Source organism: Miscanthus floridulus, unplaced genomic scaffold (genome assembly GCF_019320115.1).
Source record: "Miscanthus floridulus cultivar M001 unplaced genomic scaffold, ASM1932011v1 fs_334_1_2, whole genome shotgun sequence".
NCBI lineage: Eukaryota > Viridiplantae > Streptophyta > Magnoliopsida > Poales > Poaceae > Miscanthus > Miscanthus floridulus.
The window spans coordinates 1-11,223 of NW_027096600.1; the positions used below are offsets into that span (position 1 = coordinate 1).

An 11,223-nucleotide genomic window follows, 5' to 3' on the forward strand; every position below is an offset into this window, starting at 1 on the left:
CACCAAAAACAAACCTTTTTAGATGTGGTTTGACCTGGTAGGTAGATGTTGCCAATTGCTATACCCAGTATATCCGAACTCCTATTTATTCAGTTCACTTAATTAACCTTCTCAGAACATGTTTAGCTATGCTCTGTTATTTCAGTCGTGCACTAGTAGTCTAGTGTTCAGGATCTGGTGCTTTTGCTTGTGAATCCTGATTGCTTCTGTTAACTTGGGAAACTTTGTTGACATGTCTCATCTGTCAGATACTCTCAGGGTATGTGCTCTATTTTACAATCCACTAATGAAGCACCTTTTGCAATTACAGGTCACAGACCTATCTGACAAGATGGTGAAGATCTGCTGCATCGGTGCTGGCTATGTCGGTGGCCCGACCATGGCCGTCATTGCCCTCAAGTGCCCAGACATTGAGGTTGTTGTTGTTGACATCTCCAAGCCCCGCATTGAGGCCTGGAACAGCGACACCCTCCCGATCTACGAGCCTGGTCTCGATGATGTTGTGAAGCAGTGCAGGGGCAAGAACCTCTTCTTCAGCACTGATGTTGAGAAGCACGTCGCTGAGGCTGACATTATCTTCGTCTCGGTGAACACCCCCACCAAGACCCGTGGGCTTGGAGCTGGCAAGGCTGCTGACCTCACCTACTGGGAGAGTGCTGCTCGTATGATCGCTGATGTCTCCAAGTCTGACAAGATTGTTGTTGAGAAGTCCACTGTCCCTGTCAAGACCGCTGAGGCTATTGAGAAGATCTTGACCCACAACAGCAAGGGCATCAACTACCAGATCCTTTCAAACCCAGAGTTCCTTGCGGAGGGCACTGCTATTGAGGACCTGTTCAAGCCTGACAGGGTGCTCATCGGTGGCCGGGAGACCCCTGAGGGCAGGAAGGCCGTCCAGGCTCTCAAGGATGTGTATGCTCACTGGGTTCCCGAGGACAGGATCCTCACCACCAACCTGTGGTCTGCTGAGCTCTCCAAGCTCGCTGCCAACGCATTCTTGGCACAGAGGATCTCCTCTGTGAACGCCATCTCTGCCCTCTGCGAAGCCACAGGTGCCAATGTGTCTGAGGTGGCTCACGCTGTGGGCAAGGACACCAGGATTGGCCCCAAGTTCCTGAACGCCAGTGTTGGCTTCGGTGGCTCTTGCTTCCAGAAGGACATCCTGAACTTGGTGTACATCTGCGAGTGCAATGGCCTGCCCGACGTGGCCAACTACTGGAAGCAGGTGATCAAGATCAACGACTACCAGAAGAGCCGGTTCGTCAACCGTGTCGTGTCCTCCATGTTCAACACCGTCGCCGGCAAGAAGATTGCTGTTCTTGGCTTCGCCTTCAAGAAGGACACCGGTGACACCAGGGAGACCCCGGCCATTGACGTCTGCAAGGGCCTGTTGGGTGACAAGGCCCAGATCAACATCTACGACCCCCAGGTGACGGAGGACCAGATCCAGCGGGACCTGGCCATGAACAAGTTCGACTGGGACCACCCGATGCACCTGCAGCCAACGAGCCCCACGGCCGTGAAGCAGGTGAGCTGCGTGTGGGACGCGTACGAGGCCACCAAGGGTGCCCACGGGCTGTGCATCCTGACCGAGTGGGACGAGTTCAAGACCCTGGACTACCAGAAGATCTTCGACAACATGCAGAAGCCTGCCTTCGTCTTCGACGGCCGCAACATCGTCGACCCCGAGAAGCTGAGGGAGATCGGCTTCATCGTCTACTCCATCGGCAAGCCGCTCGACGCCTGGCTTAAGGACATGCCCGCGGTCGCTTAATTCCCCCTCCCTCATCCGAGGAGCTCCATGGATTGGATTCGGGGAAGGAAGAGGAACTGGTTGACCATTCTTTATTACAGTTTGTTTTTGCAGGCTACGCTACGATTTTCTCTCAGTGTCAGGCATAAAAGTAAAAGTTGGACGGCGCTGCTAGTATCCCCTGTTTGGTGTATTTCATGTTGGAGGACGTCTTGTAGATGTAAAAATCCTCAGGCACTTGTGCTCTGCTTGAGGAAATTTCCTTGTACGGTTGTACCCTGGACCTGCTATAGCCGGTTGATTCTTCAATTGTATTCCTAAAAGTTATACGATCGATATGTTTCTTTTTTGCAGAATAACAATACTTGTCTCACGTTTCATCCTTTATCTTTGCACAAAGAAGTTTCATCCTTTATCTTTCCACAAAGAATGTTAGTACCCTAGCGCAGTAAAAATGCGATGTGAACGAAATGCCTGCAGGTAGATTAAGGCACTAGTAGTAGTAGCGCATAGTGCATTCTCTTCTATGATAAAGGTGTAATCTCTGTTTTCCTTTCACATCAACGATGAACGATTCACGTGTATTTGGTTTCCTACATGCCTGAGCTTGGCTGCGTACCAAAATTTGGCTTAAAGAGATTTTTTTTCACTATGTCACATTCTTCTGGTAAAAGTTGGACAAGCCCCGTTCACCAATTTGATGATCCTAATTGTAACATGCCAGTTTTTACTTGGCTACAACGTGCTTAGTAGGTGAAGACCTAACAGCCCCATGATCACCATTCAGATGTCACATGCATTACCTCTAAAACCAATGGACGCCCGCCCTCTAGGTAATCACTACAACTCTAAAGCATCGGATTTGTGAGTAAATAATCACAAGGTGCAATGCAGCCCTGCAGCAATGAATTTGGCTCCCCATTTTCATAAACATTTTCACCGGCCTCACCAAAGTTCACGGATTTTGCTGGTGCTATTGACGACGCGGCTCGTGCTGGTGAATGACTTGTCCTCCTTCCTGTTTTTATACCATTGGCCTATGGTCCTACTCTCAGAAGGCTAATAATACGATACAGCCGACTGTTGGCTGTATGAATTCTTATAGCCTACTTGCTCAGCCCATCCATATAATAGTTACATCTTTACATCTAATATATGGCTCACTTGTCTCTCTCACAGAGTTTCTTGGTTCTTGTGTCCAAGCCGGTCGTAAACTTACAACCCGCTTCTCATCTCTCTCCTTCCCTCTCTCCTCCACCTCAGCATTCAACCTGCTTATAGCTCCTTATTATACTTGCTCTTATGGCTTGCTTATAGTTTGGAACAGAGAGATTTAGAATAGAGGGAGTATTGAAAAAAAAAGTACTGTGGAATTTAGTTTACAACTCAGTTTTATGTGCATGAAGGCACCGGCAAGGAAAAAGAAACTACTCTCCACCAAACTGAAAACCTCTCCTAACCGATAAAAAGTTAGAAACACCCAGGAAGGTGCAGCGTCGTCCTCATCTCCATTCTCTAGGTTAATCTTTAGATTGTTCAGAAGTTCTTCCGTCTTCTCCAAACTGAAAACATACACCAGCGGTCAAGAAAATAGTCAGGGTGTTGTCATGGTTTCCTGCTGGTGACAGCGAATCTGTCTCCAGATCTTGAATACTTGTTCGGATCTTATCCCAATTTAAACTCTCTCTCAACCAGCACCCTTGTGTGGCATTGGAGGACAAGATGAAGGGTGTCCCATACATGGACAAGGCACATCCATTGATGGTGCTGAAAGGCTGACAACTGCATTGTTTGTGTGATCCATGCTGCGGCGGATCCAACAGTGGGGCTAGCAGAGCCAGAGGGTGGCCTCGAGAATCCTACCAACTCTGGTCCTAGGCAATGAAGCTCCTCTCCATTTTATGCGAAAGAGGAGGAAGAAAAATAGAGAGCAAGAAGGGAAGGAAAAGAGCCCCTCATGATATCTGGCTACCTCCACCAACGATAAATTTTTTCTGGTTACACCTTTGTATTTATTTTTGCAATAGAAGGATTTAAACAATGTCACTTGAGAGTATATTAGGATGGCACTTTGTAGAAGAACTTTTACTGTCATGAAGTTGTAACATTTTTTTACTGAGCGGGGAAATATGTAGATCTACGGAAATTTTGCTGTAGCTTCAGTAGAAAATCATTCTAGCTTTGAAAGAAAATTGTCGTTATAGCTTTTCATGGAACATGTTTTAGTTTCAGAAATCACAAGAAAATATTCTTAGTTCCGACCTAATCCGCTTGACGCAACCCAACGTCCGTGCAACTTCAAAGGCCGGCGGTGCGCCTTCTCGCGTGAAGAATCCAAAGAAGAGAGAGAGAGGAGCCGAAGCGCACGGGTAACGCCGCACCGGCCCGTTTAGCGACCGAATTCGCACGGTGGGTCTGGGCGAGTGACGATTCGGCCCGGCTGCAGCCTGCTGGTGTAACGGGGGGAACAGCCGAGGACATGAGCCCGTGCCACGCCGGTGCCGCCGTGTCAGTGGACTTGCAGCTGCAGACGCTGAGTCGACGACCGGGCATATCCCATCCGACCGGCAACCGGCATGCGATGTGTGCCACTACACTACGCTTTATGCGCCGACGAGTACGAGTACGAAGATACACATTGGTCGTGAAAAGTGGAGCGGCACATGCATGTATCTATTGTTTATTGCAAGTCAGCGGTTGAAATATATCTTTTCATTATTTTGTAATTATATAATTCTACTATTAGATATTGCTCTTTGCTCCATAGAAAATGTCGTTCTCACTTTGCAGGAAGTTAAACATTTTTAATTTTGACTATATATAAATATTAGTATTTTATACATAACTAGTGTCATTAGATGGATAATTAAATATTATTTTTAGAAATAAAATTATTTAGATATATAAATACTCCGTATTATTAATATAATTAAACTTAAGAAAGCTTGGCCAAGTGCATCACAAATAACTCTTCTTATGTGAGATGGAGGAAGTATACAAGGAATACTCCACATGTCCCAAAATATATGTCGTTCTCGCTTTTCAAAAAATAATTTTGATTAATTTTATATTAAAATATTAATATTTATTACACATAATTAATATCATTACATAGATCTTTAAATCTATTTTTATAATAAACTTATTTAGAGATATAAATGTTGCATTTATTTTTTATAAATCTAGTCCAGCTTAATATAGGACCACGGAGGGAGTATATTGGACTACACAAGCAGTCAAGCAGGCCAGGTCAAGCGAGCCAAGTGGCGCACGAACGGCGACCAGCACTTGAGCACGGCACATATGTACCTTCCCCAGGCCGGAGACGGCAGGGGGGTGGACAGTGGAGCAGCTAGCTGCTTTCCGCGAACTTTCCCACCGACGCGTAGTTCCGTTCCCGACGACACACGGCTGACATCCGTCGCTTCATTCGTCCACCTCTGTTTCACACGGCGGCGCGTACACTTTTCTTGGCAGAAGCCAGCCGGCGAGCACCAGCACCGAAAAACAACCATCACGATCCATCAACACGACGGGCACGATCGAGAAGCATAATGGCGTAGCGCCACCGCCGTTGCCGCGGACGAAGCGCAAGCTAGGATACGATGGCGAGGTCTCCACGCGAAAGAGGATACGGCTCGCTCGCGGACGTCCTTTTCTGTAGGACAGGGCCAGGCTAGTAAAGGTGCCGCCCTCTGCATCTAGGCTATCTGCATCCATGCATGTGAAACTCGGGGACACCTCACGTAGTAGTGGCGGTAGCAGTCGAAGCAGACGGAGATGCATGGTCGAGCGAAAGGGGACATTCCATCCACACCAAATTAATTCCATGTAGGGTTAGTTACAGAGGATATAAGTATAATAAAGTTAGCAGGAGTAGATATGGTTGGCATATGGTGTGCACAGCCACTTTATCCAGCTATATTCTAGGGAAAGTAATAATAAAGTCTGAGCATTATTTCTCTATTAATTCTAATTTCAGTGTTAAAGTTGTAGTAGGTACAGCAGTAATAATTAGAAAAACATACGTGCATAGGCAGATATCTACACAAGCAACATAGAAATTCATTCGTTTCAAAAAAAAAACGTAGAAATGCATAGTACTCACTCCGTTCTAAGGTTTTTTTGGTTTTTTTCATACACGACTTTTATTATGTATAATATAGATATATTGTATATCTAGGTGTGCATAACAAAAACTATATATCTAGAAAAGTTAAAATAACTTATAATTTTGGACAGAGAGTGGTAATAACGAAGGACTAACATAGTAGGCCGTCCTCGTGCCTGTTGGTTTCCAAAAAAAATATTGAAGGGCTAGCTTAATTAAGCCATTGACCATAAGCACCATGTAATAACCAGATATAAGTTAATTTGGCATAAAAATTCGCCATGAAAAGTACAAGTACTGTTATACATCCACCTGCAGGTCCAATGGAGATCAGTGCCATTAATTGACCATAAGCAAATCTGGATAAATGAGCTGAGTATATATACATATTCTCTAGCTATAAGATCGATAATCCACATGCATTATCGTAATAGATAAATTTAACTATTGATGAATCCAGCAGGAGAAAACCCTAGCTAGCTGGTTGATCACTTGATCTCTGCCTTCCAGCTGGTAGTGCCGACGACCTCCGAGAGGTGACTTCAGATAGATACGTCTGAAAAATGTAAGTGAGCTAGGCCTTTAGTTTCTGGGTGTAAAGTTTTGGGGTGTCACATCGGGTATCACATAGAGATGTCGCATGGGGTGTTCGGATATTAATAAAAAAACAAATTACAGAATCCATCAGTAAACCGCGAGACGAAATTATTAAGCCTAAATAATTCGTCACCAGCACATGGGTTACTGTAGTACTTTATTGTTAAATCATGGGCTAATTAGGCTTAAAAGATTCATCTCGCAGAGTAGTCGTAATCTGTGCAATTAGTTATTTTTTAGTCTATATTTAATACTCTATGCATCTGTCCAAATATTTAATGGAATATGGTGTAAACTTTTGAGGAAGAACTAAATAAGCCCTTACGTTAGATCAGATCGACTCCACAGGTCAAGTCAAGTCAAGTCACTTTATATGCTGAAGAACAAAAGCAAATAAATGGTCCTACATGTGCACAAGTATGAACGCAAAACACACGCGTCTTTCCTTTCTGATATACTATACGCCGATGGGTGTTTATATATTTTGTAGAGGATTCCAACCAAGTAGTTGAAAGGAATATATAAGGCGTTACTTATGTCTGCACTGCATTTTGCATTCCCCTAATGTGTCATGTGTATGTGTGCTGGTAGCTTTCAGCCATGGACATTTGGGAGAGGGAACTGACAGCCAGGGCAATTGGAAATGCAATAGAAACATTAAAAAAAGGTAGAGAAAATAACTTGTATACAATTATATATTCCCTAAGAAATCTAAACTTGGGAGTATCACATATGTATGTATGCATGCATATGCTCGATCTGTACTTTAGTCTGCCAACGACTCTAGTACTTGTGCACTACATACAGTTTAATTATATGTCCTTCAAAAAGATTCTAATCCATTGTTGAGTCCCCTCAGAGTCACATGCGCACTAGCAGACATGAATACGTTCATATATATGCGCCATGCATGAAGTGCCAATTGCTCCTAGCTACAACGTACTACGTACACACCAATATTCCACAGCTTATATCTTACCGTGCATTTTATCCGTGAATCAATTATAAGGTATAGCTAGGCATCCAGCTATACATATATATGCAACCACCAGGGAATTACTGCCTAGCTACTGATGGTATGAATATCGATTTTATTGTAAACCTGGTAATGTAGATTTAGTATCTCGCTACATATACTTTCATTAAAATAAAGGTTACATAAATTGCAAAGATGCTTAGCCTACTAGTCCGTTTATGCAAAAAAAAAGTATGAAAAACAATCATGAAGTGGTCCAATATCAAATTAAAGTTGAGGTTAGCATATTAGTTAGGAAAGCATACAATAATAACAAACAAATTTATGCCACTTCAGTTAAATAGGATCTTGGCCAAAATATATACTATGCCATGAAGAAATTAAAACAACATGAAACTTTAAGTATATACGGAAGCATCATTTGATATGAGGCTCCGACCACGCATCACTCTACAAATAAAAACCAGCATAAGTCGATATCATATTCTAGCTCAGTTTCTTACCATATTGGCATCATCATGGCGTTCCATGCCTTACACCATGGGGCACCATATCGTCCAGTAGCCCCGCCTTCTCAACTGAAATGGCAGCCGGCGGAGGCACTGATGATGGTGTTGACGGCGACTGCGCCATGGACACCATCGAGCTGTAGCTAGCCCGCCGCAGCTCGCCGCCGTCGTTAACATGCTGAAAAGGATGTCGTAGTCGTCGCCCAGCTGACGACGGTCTCTGAGGACAGGGAGCTCTGTGGGTGCAACGGCGGCAAGCTGTAGAGGTGCCGCGCTGGGATGAACGACGACGACGTCGAAGACATTTGCTCCGCAAGCGCAACCGCCGCCGCGCTGTGGTAGCGCGCCGCGGCTGCGCCGCCGCCGCCTCCGCCGCTGCCGCGATGGAATGGACCAATGTGGTGGCAGTGCTGGCCCTCGTAGGTGGTGATGACCACGGAGGGATCGTTGGAGGACCGCTCCACGCGCTTCTTCACCGTGCATTTGCTGTTGGTGCATCTGTAGTAACTCCTGCTCAAGAAATTTAGCCCAATTTGATTTGACTCGCTCGTGTGTTAGTTATAATTAATCGCATGCCAGTGATGCAAAAAAATACCTATGTTCATGTATGCGTTAAAAGTATTATGTAGATTTCCTAACTTCATATATTCTTGGTAAAAATTAAAAGTCATGGTATGTAGCGAACTAGCAAAACCGCAAACAGCGGGGGGGCATTTTAATTAAGCATGAACAATGAGTGATTTGCCTGTTGAAAGAAGAATTGAAACACAATGCAGTAGCATTTGGATGAGAGAGGAAAACAGTGAAAAACAAGGTAAAGCCATGTTGGCTCTGTTCGCTTATCTAATAATCCATACTTTTCAGCTTGTTTTTTAACTGAAACAATGTTTTACTCTCCCAACAAATTAGCCGGAATAGTGTTTCAGCTTATTTTTTTAGCGAAGCGAACGGGGCCGTTGCGTATATACGTATGTATGCACATAAAATTAGCTAGAGAATGCAAGACGTAGTTAATAAAGTACTAGCAGTGTAGCACACTCAAGTTCATCTATAAAGCTGGCAATGCAATCAACCTTGGGAAAGGGCTGTTCTTGACAGCTTTCTGGCCATACTTCCTCCATCTGTAGCCGTCCTCGAGGTGATCGATCTCGCTCTTTGTCATGAACGCGAACCGCGGCTGCCGCGGCCGCTTCTGCCCCTTCTTCGCCGTCGCCGCCGCCGGCTTCCTACCCCTGCATACGCAAATCCAACAACTAGCTATATCAGATACGACTTACATGTTTTTTGTTCCTTCAAAAAGGTACTAAATCTGCTAATGAAAATGTACTAGTATAATACTAAGCATGTAGGCGTACTCCTACGTATAAATAAGCATGTCGTGTACTGGCGGCAGTTCATAGTGACAGTGGGCAGATCTATGAGCAGCTATGACAAGGAACAGTGTGTTTCGATCCATCCATGCCTGCAAGCAGTTAATGCTGCGTAGGCTGGAGTGCAAGATTCAATGCGCACTGAACATGGCAAAGGTAGGGTAAGACAAGGAAATTGGTCGGCCGATCATGGCAGGACCAGGACCAGGGACGGCGGACGACGTGGCCACGCCGGCCACACCCCGGCCCAGCCCACCGGATGCCGCTCGCCGCCAACGTTGCTGATGGCAGCATGCAGATCAGCGAGGAAAAAAGGTGGGAGCGAGCATGGAATGCAGAAACACACACAACCCCACCCATCCATCGCCGCTAGAACATAGACACATAGACATACATGATACATGTATATCATGTATGTACACTTTTCCCTTTTCTTCGATGAACAACTTTCTATCCATTAGCTTTGACCACATGCAACTTTGAAATGAAACCGTACGTTTGGATCTATTTGACACCAAGATGCACAAGCACAAACTGCATCCCAACAAAAAAAAATTAAATAATCTCGTGCATATGCATACGAACACGTGAACAGTATACGAAAATACCGACCGACGATAATCTACGGAAATGCAGCATACGGGGGTATATATTAAAAAAGGGGGCGTAGATAGACGAGGAAAAAACAAAGGAAACCGCGTGAAACTTGGAACAATCCGCGCACGCAAATCGCGGATCTGAGTGGTTGTTTATTTCCCAAAAAGTACTCAATCTTACCATTCATGCATAAAACATTAAATATAGATGAAAAAAAATTAATTACACAGTTTAGTTGAAAATTACTAGACGAACGTTTTAAACCTAATTAATCTATGATTAAATACTAATTGCTAAATAAAAATGAAAGTGAGCTAAATTTCCAAAATTCGCGAGCTAAACAGTGCACGCAGTAGAAACGCGTCGCGGAGCCTCGCTTTCGTGCGGTGCTCCGAAATTACAGCCCTGCCACTCGCCGGCGAGCCAAGCCAAGCGCCGGCCAAGTGTCGGCGTCTATGCATGCATGCACTTACGCTGCCTCGGCGGCCGGCGCCGCCTTCCGATCGTCGTCGTCGTTCCCCGGTGCGGCGCCGTCGCCGTCCCAGCTCGAGCTCGACGACGCGCCGGCGTCGACCGACCGAGCGGGTGCCGGGTCCTCCGACCGCTCCATGGACAGCTGCGACGGCAGCGGTGCTGCTGCCTCGGGCAGATCCAGCACCGGGAGCTCCCCGCCGGCTAGCAGGCCGCCCGGCCAGCCGAGCTCCGCGAAAACGGACGAGTACTCCGTGAAGGCGTCGGCGGCGCCACCGAACGGCCAGTCGGCGCCGACGTCCTCCGATCTGTCGCCGGCGGCGCCGGCCATGGGCAGCTAGCACCGATGCGATCCGATCGATCGATCTCTTGGCTCTGTAGCTTGCTTCCTAGCTAGCTGCGGCGGCGCGATCGAGCGAGTACTCTTTGTCACTGGCTTGGATAGCAAGCTCGCTAGAGGCCGGCCGCCCGGCCTGAGCGAGGGTTTGCGCTTTGCTTGTGCTCTCCTGCCTTTGTAGCGGCGTGGTGCTGCTGCTGGGGACTGGGGAGTGGTGGATTTTTAGTGTGGTGCCGCGCGCCGCGTTGTTTTATTCGGGTCGGGCGCGGGGTAGCGTAATTAATTTATTAATTAACGAGACGTTGCTGTCGAGATTTTTATCGGTGCTCGGGGCAGACGCGTCGGAGCGCTAGGCTAGGTATTTTTGGAACTTTCTCGCGGTCACGGTCGCGTCTTCAGTGAGTGAGGGGCAAAACTGACATTTAATACAGTCAGAGAACTCTTCCAACGAAAGAAGGAAAGGCTCTTCCAAGAGAAGGAAGGCCCAGTTAGAGCTAGGGCG

General features: G+C 46.1%; 1 protein-coding gene and 1 pseudogene across 1 annotated transcript; one reads left to right on the top strand and one right to left on the bottom strand.

Annotated features, from left to right (window-relative positions):
• The first annotated feature begins 287 nt into the window (after positions 1-287).
• Positions 288-2,135, top strand: LOC136531372 (UDP-glucose 6-dehydrogenase 5-like). Its single transcript, XM_066524039.1, has one exon. The coding sequence runs from the start codon at positions 332-334 to the stop codon at positions 1,772-1,774; it is 1,443 nt and encodes a 480-aa protein (XP_066380136.1). The 5' UTR covers positions 288-331; the 3' UTR covers positions 1,775-2,135.
• Positions 2,136-5,952: 3,817 nt separating this feature from the next.
• LOC136531374 (probable WRKY transcription factor 48) lies at positions 5,953-10,922 on the bottom strand (annotated as a pseudogene).
• Between the last annotated feature and the right edge of the window lie 301 nt (positions 10,923-11,223).